Here is a 27,845-nt window from a genome sequence, read left to right on the forward strand (position 1 = left end):
GGGAGGAACTGGCAAGTCCCGTAGGCAAACCTTTTTGAGCCTGAAGGCGAGGAAGGTTGCGGGCGATGACTCTCAGCCACCTGAAGGGGAGAGATAACGGCGGAGGTGGGCCATGGTTGCAGGGGCGAGGGAAAGCAAAGCGAGCGAGCGCCTAACAGCTGAAGGCACTGCCTGGAATAGCGCTTAGCATTTCTGTCCAAAATGTGGCAGGGCTCGAGTCCACAATCTGTGCCGAGTTAACGTGTCTCAGATGCACCTTGTGGATCACAGAGGAATAATCAATCCTAATTCCTAGCGCTGAGGTCTGAAATTCCACAAACCCGCGGCCTTTCGTGCAACAATTTTGCCTTCAAATTCGCCGTCAAGCAGAACGGTGGAAAATTGCTCAACCCAGCCTTCACGTGGAAGCCAGTTCTCTGTCATAACTCTTTCCAGGAACCAACCGAGACCAAGTGAAATGCGGGGCCTTTGACCACACCATCCGGAGAGCCTTCTGATCGCTCTTGCGTTGTGCAAATATCTTGCAATACGAGTAGACGTCTCTTTTCTTCGTGTGTGTTTGTGTGTACGGGGGATGGTTGGTGCAGTTGGCGACAAAAAGTGTGTCGACGGGCACCATCTGCTGGATATTTCGGGGCTTTGCATGAGAACAGATTTTCTGTTGACAGGTGATGCTGTGGAAACGCGATAAGTATCCGAATATTCATTGCAGCCACGTAAATAATGTTGATTTTAAAGATTCCCTCCCCTCACCCCCCACCCCCTCTACTCCCCCCGAGGACCGGACAATTAAAATTGTTGAATTTGCTTTGATTATGACGTTGACGGTAATAAGGTTGGAAGCAATTGATTAGTGGCGTGGGAATAGAGTTTAAACTGAGGCAGGTACTCCTCTGTTGACTGTGTTTTTTTATCGTATTTTCATGAATATCACTCGTTATGAATGTTTTCCGGGTCGTTGAACTCTCGGCGTAGGCTGAGAATCCAACACAGCGATGAGGCATTAAACCTCATCCAGTTTGCTCGTTCAGGCGGACACTAAAGATCCTGTTGGCCAAGATACTGCGAGAAAAAGAGAGAGGAGTTTCCGCTAGTATCCTGGTCAACAACCCCCCTTTCTTCCCCCTGCGCAGCACTTTCAGACGTCTCGCCGATGCGACGAGGCGCTGTTGTCCGAGGTAACGTCTTTTTTTTGGGGGGGTTTCGTTTTCAAATGCTATTTTTTTTTCTGTCTTTCTTTCAAATTTCAGGCCAAATGGCCGGAGACCACACTCGTCTCGAGTTCCACAACGTTGAAACGGGCATCGTGACCGAGAGGCGATACATGTCAAATGTCCCGTCCAACTTCATCGGCCACTTGCAGAGCCTGACGTTCAACGGCATGCCTTACATTGACCTGTGCAAAAACGGGGACATCGACTACTGCGAGCTTAACGCCAGGATCGGTGTCACCAAAATAATTGCTGATCCCGTGACCTTCAAGACAAAATCGAGCTACGTGGCGCTTTCCACGTTGCAAGCCTACACGTCCATGCATCTGTTCTTCCAGTTCAAGACCACGTCCGTCGACGGCCTGATACTCTTCAACAGCGGCGATGGCAGTGATTTTATTGTGATCGAACTGGTTAAAGGGTACGAGTCCTGTAGCTCAGTGGTTAGAGCACTCGCTTTGCGAGCGAGAGACCTGAGTTCAATTCCAGGCAGAGGGCGAAACCTTGGGCAAGTTTCCTTACTCCACACAGAGCCTAATAATAATCCCTCCAAAAAGACAAAAACAATAATAAATTGGTCATTTTCAATCTACGACTGTTTGTGGGACATTGCTGTGCGCAATTGGCTGCCGCGTTCGCCCACAAATATACAGTCAATTCACTTTACAGTGTGTTCTGTGAAGCGCTTTGGGACGTCCTCCCGACGTGAAAGCGCTATATCAAATGCAAGGATTATTATTATTATTATTATTACGACCCGATTTGTTTAGCTTGATTTCCACTCTCCCACACACCCCCCCACCCCACTGGCTCAAAACGATACGCCACATTTAAAGTTAAAAAGCCGCTTTCGAGCGTTTTCTTCCTGAAGTTTTAATACCATTTATTTATTTTTTCCGACTCCCCAAAGGAAAGCAACGGCTGGATTTTTTTCCCCCTTTGTAATGTCGTCGATATTCTGCGTGACTGTGGCGTTAAGATTGGCAGTACTTTTACCATATCTTTGGCAGAGTGTGTTTTTTTTCCGCAGAGTATATGCCAGAGTATTTTTTTCCTCTGGTCAAAATATTACGAGAGCAGGTTGACGTTTCTTGTTTCCATTTTGGGTGTCGGTCAGGCTAACACTAACGTGCTGCTGTTCTCTTCTCTTCTCCTGCCAGATACCTCCACTACGTGTTTGATTTAGGGACTGGCCCGTCCCTAATTAAAGGAAACTCTGACAAAACTCTGAATGACAATCAGTGGCACGACGTATTGATTTCAAGGGACACCAACAATCTGCACACGGTGAGGATCAACTCCAAAGTGAACACTCAGAATACAATTGGTGCCAAGAACCTGGATCTCAAAGGTACGGCTTGTTCTGTGGATTTTGACCATTTCTGAGTCTCCCGGTTCCGTGATCGAGATGTCTCCTATTTTGCTAAGGGCAAATTACAACTGTACATCTATACCCGACTGTGTTTGTGGCAACACGCGCTCCTATTCCTAGAATCCCAGCTCTTCGCAAGAGCTGCCCGATCAGTCCCACTCTCCTGCTCTACTCCCACGTCCTTGTAAAACAGAATCATGGAATACTTGATGCGCAAATCCACCTGCGCTGTGTTACTCCAGCTCCCTGGTTTGGTGCCACCGCGGTTATGAACTTTGTGTCACCAGCAAACTGCTCCCAGTCTCCCGCGCCCTTTCCCGACCAGATACAAATCCCGGCAATGACACCCTGAAGACGTGCGACTGAGCACTTTGGCCGATGTGCTGCCGTTCAGGGCGCGCGCACAGAAGTGGTGTGATCAGAATGCGGTGCTCTCTTCGGGACAAGAGTTTTCTGTGCCGACTTCCATCTCATCGCTGTAACAGTCACTATTCAGTATAGCCGTGGATTATAGAATTGAAGTACTTCTCCAGGAGAGGTAACAGACCACAGCGTCCTATCTCTCTTCGATGGAGATAGTTGACCACAAACTCTTCAAAGAAAATCATAAGGATCAGGATTGTGCCAATTATGGGAACGAAGGCAGGTAAATGGGACTGAGAGGATTTCTTCTCAAAATGAACGAGCACAGATACAATCGGCTGAACGCCCTTCTTATTATAATCCTTGCATTTGGTGCAGCGCCTTATCACGTCCTCGAGACGTCTCAAAGCGCTTCACAGGATATACTGTACCGTGAATGGACCTTGTCTATTTTGTGGACAAAACACGGCAGCCAATTGCGCACAGAAATTAAAACGAATTAATAAAAAGCCAACTTAACTGTGCTTATGGTTACCTCCCTTCTTTCCCACATGTCCTGTTCAGTGTCTGGTAACCATCGTTGTATGTCTCAGAGACATTACGTTACGCAAAGGGGGTTTTTATACACACAGGTTGTTGTTGGCTACTTCACAGCGCGAGGATAACTGCAGTCCAGTCCCGCGAATCCCACGTGTTTTCCAATTTATTGTGACAAAACACAGGAGAAAAACAAACATCCACAAATTTGGAACTAATTGTCATTCATTTGCAGGCAATGAATAAACTGGTCTCCCTCTCGCTATTTGTTTTGCTCCATTGAAAGCTAATCGCGTCTGCGGAAAATTGCCGTTTTCAGCGTAGAAATCAATGGAAACGTACAACCTTGACACAAAAGACAATTAAGCAACGTTCCCAGTTTTGAAACTGAAGGACTACATCCAGACCGTCCGCCGCCCAACGGCTTTCGTTGAGTTAATCGCCGTCATGCCTTTGAGGTCTTCACCAGAATATTCGCAAACCGGATTTTGAAGTGCAAATTGGGAGTCGGGGAAATTCCGCGTGTTTGGCTTGTGAAAATGGAAAGCTCTTCAGCTTTGCAGTGTTTGTAAAAGGGCGAATTAATTGCCTTTTCGAAAATAGCAATAATAACCCTTTGAGTTTGGTATCGCGTCGATTTCAAGATCCTCGCGCTCGTTTTCAAACCCCCTCACCTCCCGACCTATCCGACTTGCTCACCTCCAACCCCCCACGCCTGCTGGCCTCGGCCTCCTGTTTGTCCCTTGTCCCCTCCGCTCCACCATCGGCGGCCGTGCCTTCACCCACTGCCCCCCGAAACTCTGGAATCTTCTCCCTCAATCCCTCCGCCTCGCTCCCTCCCTTCCACACTTTCAAATCCCCCCTTTGGTCGTGCAAACAGTCACCTTTCCCATCCCTATCCCCCACCCCACAAGGCTCGTTGTCAGACTCCGCCACTGTCAAGCCCTCCGGGGCTCTACCCCACGTGAAGGGCTCTTTGTAAATGCAAGTTGTTGTTGTTGTCTGTCCTGTCGAGCTGACGTCTTCCAGCGTTTCATGGGATTTACCGTAAAGGGCAGCGTCTGTGCAGTTTGTTGTTGAACGTGGAAACGGAGGGGAACGGCCGAAGAGGGAAACAGCGCGATGATACAACACACTCACAGCTTGTTTGTCTTTGCTTTGAACGGCGAGCAGTTTTGACATCCAATGCGTGGATGGGTCTTCCGTCTTTATTCATTGATTCAATAATGAAATCCGTGCAAAACAATTGTAGCACAATTATAACCGAGGAGTCAATGGTTGTAAACGCTCACATCTGCCTGAAGTGTCTCAATACAATAGATAAGGCGGATGGGAGGGAGGTAGTTAGCAGAATGAATATGTTTCAGGTGGAGAGTTGTTGGCAATTGGAATGCTTTTACCACAAAAGTAGCTCATGAAATTCATTGAAAGGTGTCATTGAAAGGAGAATTGGATAAATATTCGAGGAGAAGCAATAAAATAAAAGGTTATAGAGAAAGAGCAGCGAATTGGAATTGAAGTAGATATTAGACAACTAAGAAATAATAATAATAATCCTTGCATTTGATATAGCGCTTTTCACGTCTTCTCGACGTCTCAAAGCGCTTCACAGAATATACTGTAAAGTGAATTGACTGTATATTTGTGGGTGAAACGCGGCAGCCAATTGCGCACAGCAGCGTCTCCGCAAACAGCAGTGGATTGAAAATGACCAATTTATTATTGTTTTTGGTTTTGGAGGGATTATTATTAGGCTCTGTGTGGAGTAAGGAAACTTGCCAAGGTTTCGCCCTCTGCCTGGAATTGAACCCAGGTGTCTCGCTTACAAGGCGAGTGCTCTAACCACTGAGCTCCAGGGCCACAGAATGGGTGTCAGCTTGGCTCAGTTATTGGCACTTTTGTCTCTGGAGGTAGGAGGTCATGGGTTCAATCCTAATGTCAGGACTTTGAGACACTGAGTGGACTGACCCTTCAGTGCTGGGGAGCGCTGTATAGTCATGGCTGTTTGTAGGGGCAATGAGGTGCGGAAAAATTGGCTGTTGCATTCGCCTACGAAACCCACTTTGCAGCATATCTATCTTGTGAAACAATCTTGGCCGTCCCCCGAACTCTGAAAGGTGCTTTACCAAAGGTAAGGATTATTTATGATTCACCCCTCATTAAATATAAAGTCACTGCACTTTACAAAACAAAGCCATATGAAGTGTTTGGAGGCATTATAGGCCCTCTACCGAATTCGCGGTTAATTATCCAAACACCAGTGTAGGCTCGATGAGGCAAAAGGACTCTTTGTTACTGTAATACTTAGGAGTGATGTAACTGTGTCCATGGTTTATCGCTTGTGAATGAGTTTTTTTTTTACTTTTCAACCTTATTTCAAGCGGTGAACTAAATATATCGTCTCACACGTAACAAAATCAACTGAGTTGGTTAGAGTAATACAACGTGTCAGGCAATGTGGGAGCTTAGTAATGCTACGGTTAGCGTGAATTCATGACTTGTGTTACGGCAAATAAATAGCGACGAGGAGTTACGGTTTTCAGCACCGCCAATGAATATTAAGTGAGCGAAATGAAATTTCTGTAAGGAGACGAAAAAGGCAATAATGACGGAGCGAAGGATTGCATTAGGAAAAAAAAATACACACAGGTTTCAGCAATGTTTGTTTTTAAAAAAAAAAGACATAAATAAATGGGTTGAAACGAGCGAAAAAGGAGAAGGGTAAAAAAAAAACCACTTGGGAAAATTGGATTAAAATAAAATTGAACCGTTGGTCTAAACCCTACAGGTTGCCGCACACTGAGCTAAATTGATGTTCTCCGATAGATTTTCACCAAAGTTGAGGGGTTAAAGCCTTAACACAACCCTCTCTTTGAAAGATAACAACGCGGCATTCAAATGCCGGCGCGTGGAAACACTTCAACCGGTTGATTGCGCTCGGGAGTCAGACGACTGTGGGCGCTATTGCAGAATAATAATGCCTTATGCTGAAAAGAAATGTTAATATTCTCCCAGGGGCATCGGGTAAATTCCGGTGCGAGGGTGATTTTCGCCTTGATAAATGCACCGTTTCATTCCGTCAAATGTTCCGAGGGCTTGGGCGATATTCCCTCCTTCTGCAGGCACACGTTTCAGTTTCACAGTGGAAATGAGATTCATTGCGCAATTCAACCGGAGTTCGAACACGTTGATCGATTCGACGTTTGGCCGAGCATTTGTGTGGAAGCCAAAGCTGATTGGACTGTCCACGGTTCTTTGAAGCTTGCAGATGTGGGTGTACGGCGGATAGACTTTAATCTACAGAGAGGGAGTGGAAGACTGGTTACTCTTAAAACGTTACTGTCTGTTGCTTTATGAATATGAGGCACTTCGTGATCTTTTCTCTGTTTTGACTCTCCTTCCTTCCTCCTTCGTTCCGCCCCTGTCTCACCCTCCTACAGCCCCTCCATCCCTTCCCCTATGCCTTCCTTCCCCCACCTCATCTCCACCCGTCCATTGCCCATCTTTTCCTTCCTCCCATTCCCCATATGCCCATCCCACATCGCACACCCCTCCCTCTGCACTATATTGTATCACGCCAGCGCCCAACACATGTGTCTAAATTACCCGATGTGGACACAGACCGCTGTTGAGTGAAGTTTCATGCGGAGGAGGAGAGGTGGGGGTGGGGGGGAACTGCTCCTCTGACACATTATTTGACGCGCTGAGTATCAAACGCACCTTTGGGGCGTTCTCCTGGCTCGAAAGGTGTTGTATCAAATGCAAGGGTTATTATTATCATTATTACTATTATTAGTAGTATTAGTATTATGAATAAAACAAAGTTATTGTGCAGTTTAATGATCACAGAGACGTAGCCACGATGCTTACAGGACTCATTGTGGGGTGTGTTGGCTGCTTCTTCCGCAGGAAACTTGTACATCGGGGGAGTTGCCAAAGACATGTATAAATCGTTACCGAAGCTGGTGGCGTCAAGGGAAGGATTTCAAGGCTGTTTGGCTTCCGTAGACCTGAATGGACGGCTCCCAGACCTCATTTCCGATGCCATGCACTGCAGTGGGCAAATTGAGCGGAATTGCGAAGGTAGGAAGCCTCTTAAAAATGCCCCGTTAAATGCACTCGATGGCAAATTAACCTTTTCGTTTTAAGAAAAAAAAATAGCAGAGACCAGTGACGTTTCTAACGACCGAGGCAAACTGTTCGGTTTCTCCTCACCCCTGTTGGGTTCAGCCGTTAGATCTCTGCTCCACATTCTTCGATCGAAATCGATATCTGTTTTAACAGCAAAAAAAACGAGGGAAACCCGAGACGCACCTTTCACACTAAAAAAATTAAATAAAAATTGGCAAGTTTAAAAAGATTCCGCCGTGCGGACAAATCTCTTCGTGATTCAGGTTTTACAGCGTCATATTTTCCGTACGTGGATTAGTTTTGGGGTTCAATTATTGCAGGGTTAGTGTCCGACTACGTCACAATCTGTTGCGATCGTGGTGGTTTGAACGATTTGTTGTTTGGTGTCTCGACACTCATCGCTGTTCAAATGACAGTTGTGGGGAGGATCAGAAGTCTTCAAAATTGATTTCGATTTCTTTTATCACGTTCCCGAGCGCGCAGGATAAACCCATGATTTACGAGGGCTTTCTTTTAAATCGCTGCGTATTCATTCTGCGAGCTACAAGTTGTCGAATTTGCTTTGTTTTGTTTTTTTGGCAGCCTATGTATGGCGCTAATAACACATTTTTGCCACAGACAAATGCAGTCCCGAGCATCTGGCAAGCAGTGAATAAGACGCCACTCATTTAATAGAGTTTCATTCTGACGCTTGTAATCTTTCTCAGAAGAACACAATCCAATTATCGCGAGCTAACTCATTATGTCAGGCTGGTTCCCTTTCGAGATTATCTTTACGCAGCACTTTAATTCCCGTTACCAGGCGCCGCGATCGACCCGAGGTTTCTTTGTGTTCTGTCTGATCACCGAGACGACTGGTAGTTCTCAAGAACAGCGTTACCTGAACTTCGTTCTACAACGCAGCGCAAGTTGAATTTGCAACGCAGTGGGATGGCGGATTAAAGAAGCCGTAGCAGAACGTGTTTCTAGGTCCTCACCCTCACGCGCGAATCCTTTCACGCCTTAGCAGCTCGCTACCTCTCTGACCCCCCCCCCCCCCCCCCACCGGCAGAATCTCAACCGACCGCTCAGTGTAACTCGGGGAACACTCGTAACTTTTCTTTTTCCGCACGAACCCAAAGGTTAAATTTTTCCATCGTTACCTTTTGACGTTATCAGCATTTAATGTTATGTTATGGGCATTGAGTTGATGTCGTGTACTTTTTTTTTTTTTTTTTTTGAACGATCCTTGTTATTTCACGATTTTAGTCGTTTCAGTTCTGTTGCTTCCTGTCCACTGCGTAACAACTCTTAGACGTTCTGCCTGATGTCACTTTGCACCTCGTATTCTGTTGCCTCCCGGCAGTTTCTTACTCCCGGGCAAAGGGAAAGATGTCTGCTTATTGCTGATGAACTTCGTCGAGCAGAAACGTTCCAACGTTGCATTTCCACGTTCAGACTTCATTAGAAAATGATTGCTGGCTGGTGATGGCACACGCAGGGCAATTAGCTTATCGTACTCCTCATTCAACCCGATGGCCAGAAGGCTCTTCTCCATCCCTCGAGTGCCTCATCCGATGATCGAATAATTTCTGTCGCAACTTCACAAACTCGCGCAGTAATTCCTCAATGTAATACAGCACAACTCGCCATCCTCAGCTAAGAGTGTTGCCCTTCGCACGCTAATAATCCTGGTATTTGCTCCAGCGCCTTATCACGTCACCGAGGCCCCTCAAAGCGCATCGCAGGATACGCTGGAAAGCGGAGTGACTGTTTTTGGTGGGCACAACGCGGCAGCCCGTTGCGCAAGGAAATGTCCCACAATCAACCCCGGGAGTGGAACGACCAATTTTATTTGTTGGCTCGGGAGGAAGCCTCGAAGCACTTAACAACAACAACTTGGATTTATATAGCGCCTTCCACGCCGGACGGCGTCTCAGAGCGCTTCACAGTCACGGATCCCNGGGGCCGAGCCGGGGGCTATAAAATGCTTTGGCGGTTTTGTTTCTGACTGTCCCAGCAGAGGTTTCTTTGCCTCTCCCTGTCTGATGTACAGCCTTGTGACATTGCCATGTCGCAGGTCACAAGGCTCACAGCGGTGGCGAAGGCAATGGCAAAATAATCATTGTTTTTTCACATGAGAGGAGGATATATTTGATTGACAATCACATCCAGTCGCAGAAATAGGAAGAGGGGACAGGAGCAGTTCTAGTGGAGCGAACAGCTAATTTTTTTGGTGGGGGGGGGGTTGGGGATATATAGCGTGTGTGTATATATATATATATACACATATGTTGTGTTTTTTTACAACTATGTAGGATTTATTTTTACAGTGTACCTTATCGTGGAGTCGTCTTGTATATTGCTTAAGGTGTTTAAAAAGATCGAAACGTTTTAGCTCGTTTCATTCCGGGGGCGAAAACAACAAAAAAAATTAAAACAGCAGATGCCTTAGGCGCACTGCAGTCTAAATCTCGATGGCAGAACGGAAGGAAATCTAATTGTCTTCAAGTTCATTCACCGCCTACCTGTCAGAGCTGAGATTGTTGGGAGGCTACAGGCTAAACCTTCGTCTCTTTGTGGTCAGCCAGGTGTCTGACACGTGCACAAGCCCACCACCGCGTGTGCAAACCGAACCGGCAAAGTATCGGAACGGAATGCACACTCTTTCCCCGGAGAGACCCATCCCGCTTGACAAAATCCGGGGAGCAGGTCGGGGAGGGGGGGGAGGAGTGGGGAGGTAATCAGTTTAATATCAACAGATTATTTACTTAACCACACTTAGAATGACTTTGTGTGCAGTTTTCGTCTCCTTATTTAAGGAAGGATGTATTGCCTTGGAGGGGGAGCAGCGTAGATTTATTCGGTTAGTACCAGGGATGAAGGGGATGAGTTACGAGGAGAGGCTGACAAATTTGGGCCTATATTCTCTAGAATATAGAAGAATTAGAGGGGATCTTATAGAAACCTATAAGACCATCAAAGGGCAATGATAGAGTAGATAGTGGGAGATTGTGTCCCCGGTTGGAGAAACTAAAACCAGGGGTCACAACCTTAAAATCAGAGGCCAACCCTTTCGCACTGAGTTGAGGAAGAACATCTTCACTCAAAGGGCAGTGAATGTATGGAACTCACTATCCCAAAGGGCTGTTGACACTCAGTCCTTGAACATATTCAAGACTGAGAGAGAGAGATTTCTTATTGCAAAGGGGATTAAGGGATACGGGGATAAGGCAGCGTCAGGTTATTAGCTGGAGTTAGATTAGAAGATCAGCCATGATTGAATGGCGGGGCAGGCTCGAGGGGCCGAATGGCCTCCTCCTGCTCCTACATGTTATGTTGTCATTACCAAAAATTGTTGCCCAACACCAGGAGATGGCAGAATAGATTCCAGGGCAAGTTTGAGACAAAGAACTCAGAGTTTAAACGCTGTAAATCTTGTGATAGGGCAATAAATCTCGTGACCCGGGGTTGATTCCAGAGGTAGGGTGAAACCTTAGACATATTCCTTTAGTCCACACCCCTCTGTTATCCTCGCAGTAAGTAGAAACCTGGTCGTTAGTCTTATTGGCAGATCGCTTTCCGGGGGGGGTACTAAACCCTCCAAAAAAAATTGGTCATTCAATCCACGACTGCTTGTGGGACACAGTTGTGCGCAATTGGCTGCCACATTTCGCGCATAAAATATATGGTCAATTCACTTTACAAAATATTCTGTGAAGCGCTTTTGAAACATCTCATCGGTGCGATAAGACGCTATATCAAATGTAGGGATTATTACTGTTATTAAGTTGTATCTGTCTGCTGTTAGGGATTCAACAAAAATGCAGCACCAAGCCAATGGATGACTCAGTGATACATTGACCTATTGACTCCCTCTAACACTTCAAAGCAAAATTAAATCCACATTTATCTTTGATCATCTTCGAGAGAGAGAGAGAGAGAGAGGGAGAAATCTCCATCTTACAAATTAAGACGAAACCTAAAAATTTTCCACATTACATGGTGGAGTCCTGTAGCTCAGGGGTTAGAGCGCTCGCCTCGCAAGCGAGAGACCTGGGTTCGATTCCCGGCAGGGGGCAAAACCTTGGGTAAGTTTCCTTCCTCCTCACGCCTGGTAATAATCCCTCAAAAAATCAAATAATAATTTGGTCACTCAATCCACGACTGTTTGTGGGGACGCTGCTGTGCGCAATTGGCTGTCGCGTTTCACCCACAACTGTACAGTCAATTCTCTTTGCAGTATCTTCTGTGACGCACTTTGATACGTCTAGAAGCCATGATAAGGCGCCACATCAAATCCGAGGATTACTCTTGTTATTACGTGAATAACGTCGACCAAAGCTGACTATTTATTGAACATATCTTTCTCGGGTGTCGAAATCCACTTTGAAGACTTTGTGATTCTTTTTTATTTACCTCGACGTCAAAAAATAAATAAGTAAAAGCTGATTCCCAAACAATCTCAGGAAGTCCAATTATTTTCCCGAAATGATTTTTCTTTTAATAAGCAACGGTTGACGAACATAGAGAGGGATTAATCTCTGCAACAAATTGAGAAGGAGATAATAAAATGTAGGTGTTGACCATACATTCTTTGTTATCCTTCATTCATCACGGTTAAGCTTTGCAACTTAATGCGGAAATCAAAAGGCATATCGGAGCGTTCAAGAGATCTTCGTAGCCTCTCCTTTCCATGTCCCCCGGGCCCATCTTCAGTTCTTTGCTCGCTGCCGACCACCACCGCTAAACTTTGCACGTTTTTCTTTCTTCCTGAGTGCGAGGGTCAATCTGCTGCACTGCTCGCGGTTTTGGTTTGACGGTGTCCGCGCGAAGGACTTTTGACTTCCGCAAAGCACCGTTCCAGCTTTCGCACCTTTAGCGACTGGCTCCGAACCTTCGTACGCTGTTCCATAAGCTGCAGCTCGCCGTGGCCGAGCTCCGGCAGCGGCATCCCGAGGCTTTGCTCCGATTCCTCACTTCGAGCAAGTCTTGCCAAATGCTCCGAGGGAGACGAGTCCTGTGCGCTAAAGACTCCCGTCAGTGCAGGCTTGCTTCACGTCCCCCGCCCCACCATTGGCGGGCGGGCCTTCAGCCTCTCTTCCTCCACCCTCTGGAACTCCATCCCGCAGTCCCTCGGCCTCGCGCTCACCCCCTCCGCCCCCATCGCCTCCTTCAAGGCTCGTCTCAAGACCCTCTTCTTCGACGGTGCCTTCGGTCACCCTCCTACCCCTTACCCTCCCCGCCCTCCACCCCTCCTGATCCCAACCACCAGCTCGGGTGCGTATCTCTGACTGTCCAGCGCCTTGGGACGTCCTCTTGGCACGAAAGACGCTGTTGCAAATGTAACTTGCTGATGCTGATGCAAGGCCAAAGCCTGGTCAGGTGGTAAACAGCAACCGAAACTATGTCCGAAAAAGGACAAACAGTGAACAAGTAAAAAAAAAACTTCCTTGAGGAGTAAGGATGCATTTGAATCTATCTTTCACATCAGTGCCAAAGGCCACACCCTCGCCAGTCGCCGACATAATGCTCTGCATTCGTACCCTGGATTGCGGTCCCCCCCTGTGTTGAAGCAAAGAGCCACAGCTGCAGAAGATGCAGCTTCAATATCAATATGAATTGTCCCTTGATGAATCCATTTCAATGCCACTTATGTGATGCGAGCTTTCAAAGGCCGGCTATCAACCCCTCATCCCCTCATCTCACCGAGCCCCGTTGCTTGAATCGATCCGCAAAGACCCCAGCACCGAGTAGTCAACCAGAGGCAAACTTCCGTCATCCAATAAAAGAAACCAGACGTACCTTCTTTGAACCCCTCCATCACTTTGTTTGCTGTGTGGCCGTCCATTTCTCTCTTGAGTTGACCAACGCTTGTTTTCAATTGGCTATAAAGAACTGAAGATGTCAATTTCTGGGAGCACATGAAAAAGGGGGGATGTGTGTGTTGGGGGGCTGCACAGAGACCCCTTGATAGGGCAGGTGTTTATTTTCCTTTGCCTATCCGTGTGTTGGCAATGTGGAGCATAAGTTAATTTGAAAACGAGCCATGCTTTGCCTTAAGGTAGGTAAGGGTTGTCGAGCTTCTTTATTTCGAGTTCACGTTCATTAGAGCACCATGACGAGATGTGCCATTCTTACTGCCGCGAAACCTGTAATAATGACTGCTTATATTCTTTCTGGCTGTTTCATAGCTGATAGCAAGCCGCTATCATGACATTGCTTGTGATCGCATCTCTCTCTCTTTCTCTCTCTCTCTCTCTCTCTCTTTTAGCAGCATGTTTGCTCTTTGAATGTTTGCAATGTTTGCTAACGTTTCACAACTGCTTACTAACCTTTTATACATTTTGCTTTTATTTTGCTGGCAAAGTTGCATTGATGAAAGCTGACTTGCAAGGTAGATAGCTGTGTATATGTACCAACCAAGACTGAAAACCATGTCTGTGCAATACATATACCAATGGCGTCCGACTGCTTTTGAAGCCGGTGGCGTTTAAAAAAAAAAATCACGATTTCAAAACCGCTGACCCGTTTCCAACGAGTCCTTTACCCCTTACTCCAGTATTGCTTATCAATGGGCTTTCAGTCTTGCAAGATCTTTATTTATTACCATTGACTTCAGTCTGTTTGGATGCATTTGTTTTCGCACTATCTTTTCCTTCGATTCTGGTCCACACTAGTTCTGTCGCCTGTTTTTTTTTAATATATATATATCTATATCTATATATTTATCTAGAAATGTTTTAGAGATGTGAAACTTCTTCCCTCTACTCTTGAGGTCCAACTTAAGCATGTTCACCATCACCCTGTTGAGTTCTCAAACGACAGAAAGCATGCCAAAAAATACCTAATGTCTGTAAACGCACCATCGATCTGGCCAGGCCAAAATGCAAGTTTTTTTTTGTGTGTGTTCTGACCCAGGACCCAGCACCACCTGCCAGGAAGACTCATGCGGAAACCAAGGAGTTTGCCTGCAACAGTGGGATGGCTTCACCTGTGACTGCAGTATGACCTCCTACAGCGGCTCCCTGTGCAACGACCGTGAGTGCAAAAAAAAAACTTACCCTTTTCCAGAGGGGTGTGTGGGTGGTGGGAGGGGGGTGGGGGGGGGAAGAAAAGAAATGAAGTGACTTAAAAAAAGGCCGAGGGATTTGAGCGATCATTTCAAATGAGGATGTTTGCGTTTGCCGGAGAGAAAAAAAACGTGCGGGGTTTATTAAAGGAAGGACAAAAAGTACTGCGCCCTGAGGTACAGTCGCGGGCGTAGCTTCGCACGTCCGTTGCGTTTCCTCCGAGGAGGGAAAGCTGGCGAAGTTTCAGCGCCTGGAGGGTTGCCAGCGCAGCAGCACATTGCTGAACAGCGATACAAGGTGGTGCTCTGTTTCTGAGCGGTGCGGTGTTTTCTTTCGATTTGGTGTGAAGCCTTCGGCGAAGCGTGCGTCTGGGTCGCATTTTAACGCGAGACTTGTTAAATGAGAAGCAAGTGACGGAGGCGAGGAGCGATGTTTTAATGCAGGTAGCTTTGGCGGAGTGCGCCCGAGTGTTAAACGCTGAGCACTGGGAATGGTGCCTGGTGTCGGGTCAATTTTCCCTCATAGTTGATGCCACAACAAACCTCTCGAAACCATTGTTGGTTCAGCCACTGTTCCTGAACCTCCTTCTAGTGCTTAACACTCGACTCTTCCCGCGTTCCCATTTAGCCACCTTACAGGCTTTAGATAACGACATGAGTTTATCCCCTTTCCTTTACAATCCAATACACGAGTCCATTTATTTGGGGGCTTTCGCGTCAACAGGATGTCCCGAGGCCCTGGACAGTCAGGGATTTGTACCTGAGTTTGGAGTGGTGGTGGGGGGGGGGGGCGGGGGTGGGTGGCGGTGTTGGGTGGGTGGAGGGCATAGAGTTTAGGTGGGAGGAATCTTGAGATGTGCCTTGAAGGAGGAAGGGAGGAAGCCAGGCAAAGGGAATGTAGGATGGAGTCCCAAAGGGTGGGGGCAGAGAGGCTGAAGGCCCGAGCGCCGATGGTGGGGTGGGGGATGTGGAGGAAACCGGAACCTGCTGAGCAGAGTGAGCGATCAGGTTAAGATGTGGTCAGCAGGTCTCAGAGGTAGGAAGGGACAAGGCAAAGGAGCCTTGGCCTTCATTCCAATCCCTACAAACTGTACATTCGTAGATAATTATAAGTTACTGCAATGGTATCTCAAGATCTTCACAAGTTTTGTTGAGGCATTGGTTCGAGGTCATGGACAGCTCGTGTGAAATGACCAAATGATATGGATGCAAGATTCTCCTTCGTTAATAGTATTGTATTTCACCCCGATCAGGACTACTCGTTTGCCAAAACATTTTGGCGCTGTGCATAAATAATACGGGGAAGTTGTCGCAATCTCAGAGAGCATTGCAAGCCAGCGACTCAAATATAGGGTTCGGAGGAAGGCTGGCATTCAACTCTTGCACAAGCTGTAGCTAATGAGACAGTGTGCGCAAGCTCTCGAGGAAGGTTCCTACTCTTTGGGTCTTAGGGAGGACATTAAAGAGGGTGATCGGTGCGGAGAGAAGGGCATGGAGGATTCCTGTGCTCAAACTGGGCAGGGCATTTTGATTAAAAGATCTGCCAAGATTTAACACACCGGTGTCTTTAAATCCCTCCTTTACGGTGCAATGAGGAGTGGTGCGATGTAAACAAAAGTTGTACACGCGTAAAATAATAAGGTGCCGCGAGTAATTAGTGAGTTGGATGGCGGAGAGTGGGGAAATCTTTCCATCCGGTGAACAGTCCAGTTCTGGCTGACGTGAATGAGATGAGTGGTTTGTTTTTTATTTCATGAGAGCTGGAGGCGATGTGCGCGAAGAAATTAAAGTTTCTTTTTGGTGTGATTGATTGCTATCGGTGTGAAGGTAAGTGCCGCGTAACACTCGACCACAATTGTCTGTCGATTAACACTTGCCATGAAGAGATGGGCAACAGATAACCGGCAATCGGATTGAATTGCTCCCAATTATGATGACTTACTTCACGACGGTGATCAACTCCCCTCTCTCCTCTGCGCGGAAACGTCAGAGAATTATCGCGTTTCTCTTCTGCTGATTATTTTCGGTGGGGTTTGGCGGGTTGAGTCACTGTATCGCGACGTCTTGTTCGGCGATACTGAAGGAGCAGGTGATTGTGAGCGATTCACATCCCGCTCGAGCGCGAGGCAAAGCTGTGTGACTGACGCTAATCCCGAAGTGCAACGGCATTAATCAGAAATGCCAAATGGCTTTTGTTTCCCGAGCTGCAGGACGCAATGTGCGTGTGTGTGTGTGTGCGCGTGGAAAAAAAAACGAGAGAGAGAGCCTTTTAAAAGAAAACCTATGTCCAGCAGATGGTGCTGCCCTCATTCAGTCACCAGCCCTTGACGGCATTTCATCCATTTTACAACAGAACCTTTCCGTGACAGACCACATTTCCGCCTCCCTCGCCCTGATGGCGAACACCTTTTTTTTTTTTTTTTTCTTTCCCACCCCTCCACCCTCGCCTGCGTTTTTCATTCGAGAGATAGGAGTCCTGTAGCTCGGTGGTTAGAGCACTCGCCTCGCAAGCGAGACGTCAATTCCCGGCAGGGGGCGAAACCTTGGGCAAGTTTCCTTGCTCCACGCGGAGCCTAATAATAGTCCCTCCGAAAAAAACGAAACAATAATAAATCGGTCATTTTCAACCCACGGCTGTTTGTGGGGGACAGACGCTGTGCTGTGCGCAATTGGCTGCCGCGTTCGCCCACAAATATACGGTCAATTCGCTTTACAGTCTATTCTGTGAAGCGCTTTGGGACGTCTCGAAGGCGTGAAAAGCACTATATCAAATGCAAGGATTATTATTATTGGATAACCCCGAAGTCCAAAGCCGCACCTTTTTTTTCGGTGTTATTTCGGCAGCAAAGAAAATCGTCGTGAGGCTCTCTCTCTCTCTCATCTGTCACCTGCTTCCAAACGAAGGGAAAGTGCGGGCGCGATGGGTTTCGCGCTTTCCTGACGCCAAAGACCTCGGCGTTGCGGGGGTTGAGGAGAGCTCCGGGACTTGGTGCTTGGAGCTGGAGGATTACGGTTGACTGCGGAATCCAGGTCTCAGCCTCTCCCCCCCCCCACCACCCACCACCTCCCCACCAGCCCCTCGGAGAGACCCGAGCCAAGGCCAGCCGTGTGCCCACGAACGAGACTCGAGCCCGGAGATGGTGGCGGGGGGGCTCAGAGGCAGGACACAGCTCCCGGCAACCCATCCCGCAATAAAAAAAAGCAGCAGCAGGAGAGCAAGGCGGAGAGCTTACCTTGCAGACCGTGCTGTGGAGGACAGAAAATATCTGTGCCAACTCGAACTAAAGGGGGTGAAATTCTTCCAGTCGGTAAAATTACCGACCGGGCACAGTGTCCCCTCGCAATGAAGGAAATTCCGCTCTCTTTTAAGTGCAAGGTCGAGCCAGTAACTTCACCAACCGGTGGGGGGGTGGGGGGGCAGGTCCTGGTCTTTACAAGTATCTCTTACTGCGGTTACAATCGGAGGCTCGGTTTAATAAAAGGCAGCAGCCCCCTCGCGGGAATTGCAGACACCACAGCCAGGCTTCTGAAATGAATGCTTCTCCGTACCCATTAACTAATTGATAATAATTTGAAGGTTTGTCACAAGCCATTACGCCGGCCGATTGCGGATAAGTGCCACAAGAGTCAACATTTCGGCGGCGCAATATTTGTGTTTTATTATTTTAATTTCCTGACCAGCGTCGGAGCTTCTGATCCGGGTAAAGGAAATCACGCGGGCCCGTTAACATTGAATGTGATTTTTGTCCTCAATTTGGAGGCTCGTTGGCTGTTGGGCATCATTTACCAAAATATATTGGTATGTCGGGGCTGTCTTTTAAATCGTTTTTAACTATTTTTTGTTTTTTGGTCGACTGGCTACCTTTCGATACCTTGAACGCACATCACGGATTTTAAATCCCCTCTTGTTCCTCAGTCTTGATTCTATCGTTTCCGACGAGAAATCCTCTCTTCCCCCCCCAAAAAAAAACACTCTGCCGTACCTCTTCCCTCGTTGCTTTCAAATCCCAACCCGAAGAACCTAGGTTCGCGTCAAAATTATTTGGGAGCACGTTCGGACCGTCACCTCTTTGACCGTGCTTTTGACCACCTCCCGAACCACCCCCCCGCCACCTCCACCCCTTCCCTCCATATATACTTCAACAAAACTGGTTTGAAGAAGTAATCAATTATGGGCCAGTTCTGTTGCTGTAAAAGTGACGTTGCCCCGACTCAAAACCCTCCTCTTCGACCACGCCTTCGGCCATCCTCCTTCCCCATTCGGCCCGTACCGTGTCTGTTGTGCTGGTTCTTTGAAATTAACTATCTAAATCAATCCCATTCCCCGGCTCCCTCCCCATCGCCCTGCAAAAACCTGCCCTCCCCACATGATTCACTTCATTCCAATGAGGTGGCAATCAAAGGCTGGCTCCGTGTTCAGGGCGGTGGCGGAGCTTGAAGCCGAGCCAGGCAGATGAGGCACGGGTCGAGGAGGAAGGTGTTCAGACGCAATCCGAAGATGGGCAAGGTGGAGGGATTGAGGCAGATCATTCTCAGAACCTCGGGGCACAGTGGCCGAAAGCACATCTGCCAATGGTGGAGCGGAGGGGAGCAAAGCCGGCAGGGATGGTTCACCCACACAGGCGGTGTTTAATCATACACGGGGAACAAGAATAATTCTCAGATCACTTCTGAAATGCTGCATTTTCACCAGCGTGTGGTTGTAAAGTTCGAAAAGAATTTTTCACACTGACCTCCTGATTCACCACCCCACCAACAGCAGGTCGTGGTTTTAACAGAACAACCTTGGCCGTCAGATTGTTTTAACGGCTGCCGTATTAACTCGCCGAACAGACCAAAATCACTGCACGTTAGCATCTCGCCAGTCAAACAGCTTGTTTCGGGACCTCTGTGCACTTGGTTGTTCTGAGCAGTCAGTCAGTAGTCAGTCAGTCAGTCAGACAGTTCCACCAACTTTGCTTGTCAAATTTCTTTTCTTATTACTTGGATTCAGAACCTTAGCCAGCGGCAGAATGATCTCTCTTCAGCCTGGGTCACACGGGAGTACTCCCGCCTCTGATTCAGAAGGTTGTGTGTTCAAGTCCTCTCTTGGGATGCTGAACACACATTGTCTGGACTGTCACTCCCAAGCAGGGGGAGAGGCACTGGGTTGTTGTAGGTGTCATTTTGCAGATAATAATAATAATAATCCTTGCATTTGATCGAGCCCCTTATCACGTCTGTCGAGACGTCTCAAAGCGCTTCACGGATAACACTGAGTCGTGAATTGACGGTTTGTTTTGTGAGCGAAAGTAATATGTGAAACGAGGTCTCGACTGCCTGTTCAGGTGGACTGTTAAAACATCCAAAAAAATAAAGAATAAAGTATATTCTGTGAAGCGCTTTGGGACATCCTCCCGATGTGAAAAGCGCTATATCAAATGCAAGGATTATTATTATTATTATCCCTTTGGCACTACTTCAAGAGAGAAGGATGTTTCTCCTGGTCTCCCAGGCCGAAAATTATCCTTGGTAACCCATAATGTGGGTTCTCTTGACCCCATCTGCCTCGCTTCATCTGTAAGTTGTTCTGGGATCTGTTATAGGGTCTTGTGCACCTTCTATAGGGTCAGCTCGGAGACGGTTTCTCCTCAAACTCGGCTTCCGGACCGGCGTCTTGAGTTGACGGGGTCGTCCAGGGTTTCTGGAGCTGGAGCGGGTGAATTCGAGCGGAGACCGAGAGGGATTGCCTGTTTCTGGGAATGGCTTCAAGCTTTCTCCGACCCTCCGGTGTCCGCTCGCTTTGTGTCGCTTCGGGCCTGGCTTCTCAGCGCGAGCCGCGCGCGAGGACCCGGGCACGCACCGTGGAGCCAAACCGCCAGTTCAGTGGGAACCTGCGGTTAGCGCCCACCGCCCGAGGTTATGAGCGTGGAAATGATGTAATGCGATTAGGCTCAAAGGCAACTCCCCACTGAGAGGTAACGGTGGCACTTCGGGTGATTTCATTATTGGGAAACCAGCTGATTACAAATGAAGGTAACGGAGGAGACGCTCAATAAACAAGGTTTAATTGTAGCTGTAAATTACTACGGCGGGTGTGCGTGTGTGCGTGCGTGCGTCTCGGAAATTGGGGCATAGCTTGGCGCTGAGCCAAGGAGAGAAATAAAACGTGGTGAGCTCTCTACGGCGCACGGAGATCCGGCTAACCTGAGCGGTGTCGGTCTCGCTCAGTGATATGTTTTCTCTATCTCTCTCTCTCTCTCTCTCTGTCTCTGTTTAGCGATTTGCTGCTCAGCGTTCGGTTTATGAACGCAAGTGCTATATGAAATCTTGCATTTTGAAAACGGTATTTAATTCGATCATTGCTCAAATCGAATTTGGGACGCTCCGAAGCACACAGGTGACTTCCACCACTCCCGGGCATTTACTCTCACCCCTTGAATAACGCAACCTCATGAAGATTCAATTGCTCTTAAGATACTCTCGGTGTAACAGGATGAAGATGAACTGGTAAAGCAGATCCACCAGCTCCCTATCCTTAGAAAGTATCCGGAAATGCTTAATGCGCCGGTAAGGAATGTCAGGTTTCAAACCGAGACGGTAGTAAGTGGTGCCTCTTTTCCACACCTCGTTCGGTTTTCATTGAAATAATTACACAGATGCATCGAGTGATCCATCACAGAAACAGGCTGTTTGGCTGAACTAGTACGCACTGGTGTTCATACTTCACACAATTCCCCACCCCACCTATTCCCCCTCTCCGACACCTCTTTGGTTCATTTTCCTTCGTGTTTGCGCTCGAGGTTTCACTTGGATGTGTCTTGCTTCAACCGCAGTTTCTGACGGCGAGTTCCACGTTCTCGCCACTCTCTGCGTTGAAAAAAGAAGTCCTTCTAAACGTCCCGTTGCATCCACCTGTCTTGTATATTTATTCCCTCTAGTTTTGGACTCGCCAGCAAGTGGAGGCGGCCTAACAACATCCACCATATCAAAGCCTTTCATAACCTTTAAACACCTCCACCCGCGCCCCGTCTCGATCGTCTAATGGGGCTCTGCATTCAGGACACCTCTAGAAACACCCAAATAACAAAGTCCGAACTTAACAACAACAAATTGTGTGTGTGTAGCGCCTTTCACACGTCCCAAGGCGCTGGGCAGTCAGGGATTTGGACTTGAGCGAACGGGGGATTGGGATCAGGAGGAACGGAAGGCAGGGAGGGAGTGTAGTGGGAGGATAATCGGGACATTGCCAGAGCTGGCAAACAGGAAACAGAAGGGAAGCTACGTGGTTATCTGCAAAATACTCCATAAGATCTCTAAACATGCCCCTGAACGATCAGCACAGGTCATTCCGCACGGCCTGGGATTTTAAAGCATCTTTCCTAAAACTAAAACTCGGTGTAATTTGAGGGTCTCAGAAGTTTTACCTTCTGAGGTGGAGTCCTGTAGCTCAGTGGTTAGAGCACTCGCTTTGCGAGCGAGAGATCTGAGTTCAATACCAGGCAGAGGGCGAAACCTTGGGCAAGTTTCCTTACTCTCCAAACAGAGCCTAATAATAATCCCTCCAAAACCCAAGACAATAATAAATTGGTCATTTTCAATCTACGACTGTTTGTGGGACATTGCTGTGCGCAATTGGCTGCCGCGTTCGCCCACAAACATACAGTCAATTCCCTTTACAGTGTGTTCTGTGAAGCGCTTTGGGACGTCCTCCCGACGTGAAAAGCGCTATATCAAATGCAAGGATTATTATTGTTACCTTGGGCGAAAGTGAGTCTGCGTGTACCATTCGATGGGTCAGCGCCTTGAAAGCTCGCATACCCCACCGTGTATTGCTTTGAGCGTTTTCCCGTCGTCAGTGCCCTCAATGATTTTTTTTAAAAAAAAGCATTCAAAAAGCATTCACCTTCAATTTGCACAGTCACTGGACTTGACGGCGAATCTTGTGAAGCGCTCCGAGACATCCTCGTGACGTGAGAGGTGGAGCCATCAAAAAGCCAGGATTGATTATTGAAACTGAGGCCCCTGTTCTTTCCAGATCCCTTTACTTCCCCTGCGCGCACAGCCGTTTCATTCTTAATTCCACACAAAGTCCCAGCGGTGGAAATTCTTCCCAGCTTCCACTGTGCTTGATTGACAACAGGTTTCGGCAACGTTTGATCACAGCAAGCCTGCCAGTCACTGGGTGGGGGGAGGTGGTGGCAGGAACGCGGGGAGGGGGTGGGTTGGGTGAGGGGGATAGGCACTAACCCTGGCACCGAATTGAAAAGAGGCTTAAACGGTTAATCAGCAGCTCGGGCATCATAATAATAATCCCTCCAAAAAAGAAAAGCAATAATAAATTAGTCGTTTTCAATCCACGGCTGTTTGCGGGGACGTTGCTGTGCGCAATTGGCTGCCGCCTTTCGCCCACAAATATACGGTCAATTCACTTTACACTCTATTCTGTGAAGCGCTTTGAGACGTCGAGAAGACGTGGAAAGCGCTGTATCAAATGCAACGATTATTATCATTATTAGGGCGGGATGCCTTGTGCAATGATATACACAGTGCAGCTGAACAGAGGGCTTTGCGCTGCCTTCAAGGTCCGTTCGCAATGGAATCCAATTCTTTAAAGCATTATTTAGTCGGAGTTTCTGATTTACTCAGCGTCTGATGTACAAACTTCAGCGCCTCAGTCAGTGGTATTAGAGTGTTCCCCACTATTCTTTGCGCAGGGAACCGACTGGTCTGACAAACGGACCGGGCTGGCAATCCCGAACAGTGTAGGGTGGAGTGTCGCATTGCCGGAGGTGCCGTCCTTCGGTTGGGATGTGAAACCGAAGCACGGTCTTCCCTGTTCAGGCGCACTTTTCTCCCACACCCCCACCCCCTCCTTGTCCTGGCCAACAAATCCCTCGGCTAAAACAGGTCATTCGCGACATTGCTGTTTGTGGGGGACACGTGTGGGCAAAACGGGCTCACAAAACAATACCCAGTCACTACGCTTTTATGGTAAATCCTGTGAGATGCTTTGAAATGTCCTCCTGCCTTGAAAGGTGTCAGACGTCCAGGTTTATTATTGCTGGGGGAAGAGAAGAGAGAGAGAGCTCTTACTTACTCTACAGCTGGCTGCAAGTATTTGACAATGATATCCTCGATAGCTCAGTTTGTTGCGAATCGGACTTAGGACCTGTTCCGTGTTTAAATTCCAGTGGGTCCAATCCTGCTCTTCTTTTGAAGTGGATAGAACGAGCACAGTGTCTATCTGAAGGTACTCTCCTGGGGTGAGATTAAATAAGTCTGTTCTCCCTGAGTGTACGTTTTCCCCATTATAACCCCATGCTGCTCAGGTCCGTAAATCAGCGCGAAAGTATTCCTCTCCCAAAACACCGCCGTTCTGTCGCGATGCCGACATCTGAATACCTGATGAATGTGGCTATTCTTTTGCGATTACAAAAACGCGTTGAACCCTTCAGGACCCGCGTTAAAAAAAAAATAATATGTAAATAAGCCCGCTTTCTGTTTTGCAGCCCATTTTAAGAAAGATATTCTGGTGACAGGATACTCGCAGATGCTGCGCCGGTTCTATTTATTTATTCCCTCCGTCAATATTTCTCACCTCATTCCGCCGAAGGCACGATCCCCTGCTGAGGTGCTGTGCCGCAAATTGCGATGATTCTCGCATACCTCATTCGAATGATCGTGTTTTGTGTTGACGACTGGCATTTGCTGTTCAATGCCAGGTCAATCAAAGGCCTTCAGTGTGAAGTCCGTCACATCCACAGCCTTCGCTCGGCATCCTTCCAGGCGCCCGTTTGAGCGGATTGCTGGAAAATAACAAGCAGCAGGGGGCCAGCGGCCAATATTCTTCACTCTTTAAAACAGAAGGCTCGGTAGCCTATTTTCAGCATCCCTTCCAATCGTCTTGAGTGACACCGACCAAACTCAGCCCGTAAAATGTTGGGCCTTCCTGATCTAGTTGGCTCCGCTGTGCAAAAATATCGTCTTTGTGCATTCGGGTTAAAAAGAAAAAGAAAGGAGCGTAACCTGGTGGAGCTTAAAGGGAGAAAATACTGGACTGATTTCAAGGCAGCAATCACAATTTGCTTTCATAGTGTTAATGGATCCAACTGGGTCTAATATGCACTTTCAGACATTCCTCCTGATGTGAAAGGTGCTAAATAAAATGTAAATTCTTCTGTATTTACTGTTTATTGTCGCACTCTGTGAGCGTCCAGAAATTGACGTGTCGCTCTCCACAGCCTTAACTTTGAAGCTATTTTTTTCTGTAGATCCATTTGAGAAACTACAGAAAAACTGGCGTCGTGCTTCGCAGTAAGTTCAACGATTTGCCGCTTCCCGGACCGACGAAAACCCCACATTAATAACGCAAATCTAGACTCAGGTAGAACTTTATCACGATCATTTGTCGAGCGTGTACGCGTTTGCCTGTAAAAGTACCTCTCTTAATGTCATTTCTTTCTAACCGAGAAAAGACAAGGCCACACACATGAAATCACATCAGCTCTGGAGTCGCTGTAGACTTGTGTATCGGCGTACGCAGCCTGACCCTGTTTCCCTGACGGTGTGTGGCACATTGACGAATGCTATGGTTCGCTCTCACCTCCATCGCTAATACGCTATGACCTTGGAGTGAGAGCGAGGAATTGCAACCAACTGAGTGAGGTTGCACTGCCCTGAAGAGGCTTCGCATCTTGCTTTGGAGAGGAGGGAAAAAAAACGTCAAAAGTCAACCTTAAACAGCAGAACCTTGTATTTTTATGATGAGTACATATAAGGAAAGCCGCGTGGTATGTTATAAAGTGGGAAACAAGTTCTTGCAGTGCTTATTTTCTGCAGTATAGATACAGCATCTCTGAATTTTACAATAATAGGGAATACGGTTATTATTATTCATTCTTCCAATCTCTAAAGCAAACTAGGGATTGGAAGAATTAATATTATTGATAATAATAATAATATTCCTTACATTTGACGCAGCGCCCTTCACGTCAGAAGGAAATCTCAAAGAACTTCACAGGATATATGCTGTACAGTGTCGTGACTGTTGTATAGGTCGGTGTGAAGCTTGCATCTTGTTCAGGAAAAGGTTTCTCGACGGCCCGCATTACCCCCTTCCTCCGCAAATCTCTCCCGAAAACCCTCCCTCACCCCTTCGCTCTGCTTTCGTATCCAGCCTGATGAAGACCTACTGTGCTTTTGACATGACATGTAGCTTCTCCAGATAACCAGACCTCTTGTGTGTCGAGCCGACCCTTGAGATCTTAGCTCTGACCTGAGATCTCATTGAGGATTTTCGTGGGGGGTGTGGGGTGGGGGGTGTTCCCCTGCTGGATCCCGCTTTTTTTGACACGGGCACCATTTACCCTCCGACGTCTCGCGCTTCTTTTTCCCCCCCCCCCAGCCCTGTCGACTTGCAGTCAGCTCCCACTCAGAATGGAGCGGAGAGCAGAGATCAAACCTGGGAGCTTGCCTGTACATCGTATCTCACTCCCAACCCTGTGCGGTGTGTTTATTTATCGAGATATGAAGGGCAGGTGGAATGAGATTTCAGCGGAGTTAACATTCTGTCAAGGGCAGCACTCTGTAAGCAATCTTCTCGGGACTATTTATCCAGCATGAGTCTGACAGCCCGCGTATCGGCTTGATTTTTTTTTTTTACGAACACAGGGAATCGCTGGTAGACTTTGAACATAAAACACAACCACCTTATTCCTGACCGTTCAGTGTCACCTCGCAAAGGGAGATAAATAATTACTTGTTCCGCTGTAAATATGTAGCATGTATGCAGTGCGGTAGGTTTGGCCTCAGCTTGTCCGCAGCCAGTTAAATTTGCTTTGCGTGCAACCGATTGCTGCAGCCAAATGAATACCTCGTGAATTGTCTTTTTTTTTTACCGTTTGAGCAAAGCTGAAAATCTCAATGCGTTTGATAGAGCGCCTTTCGTGTCAGGAGGAGTTCTCGAACGTCCTTCACAGGATCCATTCGAATGTATAGTGACTGTGCGTTTTGTGGGTGAATGTGCAATCGGTTTTGTTCAGAGCAAAGTCCCACAAACAGCCACGGTAGCGAATGATTGATTCAATCATAATAATTATGATTATTATTTCATTTGATATGGTGCTTGATCACATCAATGTGACAGCTCAAAGTGCTTCACAGGATTTACTGAAAAGAGTCATGCCTGTGTTTACTTAAGGGCATTTAATGCTGTACTCTGCTGTTGTAATGGTTGACAGTAAAACCTTGTCCTGCAGTTCAACACTTGCCTACAAATAGACGTAATTGTTTTATAATTATTCCTGGATTCAGATGACATTCAGCCCATTGGCTCAGCAGAAGAACTGAGGGAAATATCCATTGACTATTTAAAAATCTGCAGCCAAACGTCAAATGATGCGCCCACAAAAATGCACAGTCACCACACTTTACAGTGGAGCGCTTTGAGCTGGATCTCCTGACGTGAAAGATGCCGCGTCCAATGTATTATTAATCATTATTATTTATAAAAAAATCAGATACTATATCCTCTGGTAGGGGAATGCAGAACAAGCAGACTTCGTCTTCAAATGAGAACTAAGCCATTTAGGAGTGAAATTTGGAGGCAGTTTTCCACCCGAAGAGTAGTGGAAATCTGGAACTCTCTTCCCCCCCAAAAAGGGCTGTGGACGCTGCATCCATTCACATCTTCAAGTGTGAGGTGGATAGATATCTGTTAGGTTCAAGGTATTAAGGAATACGGGGCTCGGGTGAGTAACTGGACTTGAGGTACAGATCAGCCATGATTTTATAGAATGGCGGAACAGGTTTGAGGGGCTGAATGGCCTCCTCCTGTTTCTATGAGAGTACTGGAGGTGTCGTTTTTTTTTAAAAAAAAGAAACACAATTCTGTTCATCTCATCATTGATCTGCTGTGTGAGAAGATCTCTCTAATACAGTCTTTCCACAGTCAGAATTGGATGACTGTTATCTCTATGCAGTGCGTGTAGAGCACAAAGAGATCAGGGGTAGACCCAGGTATTTTGAGTTTCGCTTCAGTCTATATACAGAATCGCTAAGCTTTCTGTTCCATTTTACAGCCGCAGATAACTCACTGCGGCATTGAGGGCTGCCTGTTTAACAATACAAGAAAGCGTGATTGCTTTCAATTTAGTCAGTGCAAAGCAGGGGAGGCAAAGGTTGTTCAAATTTCATTTGG

General features: G+C 47.3%; 1 protein-coding gene across 1 annotated transcript in view; it reads left to right on the forward strand.

Moving 5' to 3' along the window:
• Window positions 1-27,845, forward strand: part of nrxn1a (neurexin 1a) — a 740,055-nt gene that overhangs the window by 362,130 nt on the left and 350,080 nt on the right. The window contains exons 11-14 of the mRNA XM_042333191.1: window positions 1,251-1,632; window positions 2,372-2,562; window positions 7,393-7,566; window positions 14,515-14,634. Of these exons, the coding sequence (XP_042189125.1) occupies window positions 1,251-1,632; window positions 2,372-2,562; window positions 7,393-7,566; window positions 14,515-14,634 (867 nt within the window). The remainder of the gene's footprint in view (window positions 1-1,250; window positions 1,633-2,371; window positions 2,563-7,392; window positions 7,567-14,514; window positions 14,635-27,845) is intronic.

This window comes from Callorhinchus milii, unplaced genomic scaffold (genome assembly GCF_018977255.1).
Source record: "Callorhinchus milii isolate IMCB2004 unplaced genomic scaffold, IMCB_Cmil_1.0 Scaffold3, whole genome shotgun sequence".
Taxonomy (NCBI): Eukaryota; Metazoa; Chordata; class Chondrichthyes; order Chimaeriformes; family Callorhinchidae; genus Callorhinchus; species Callorhinchus milii.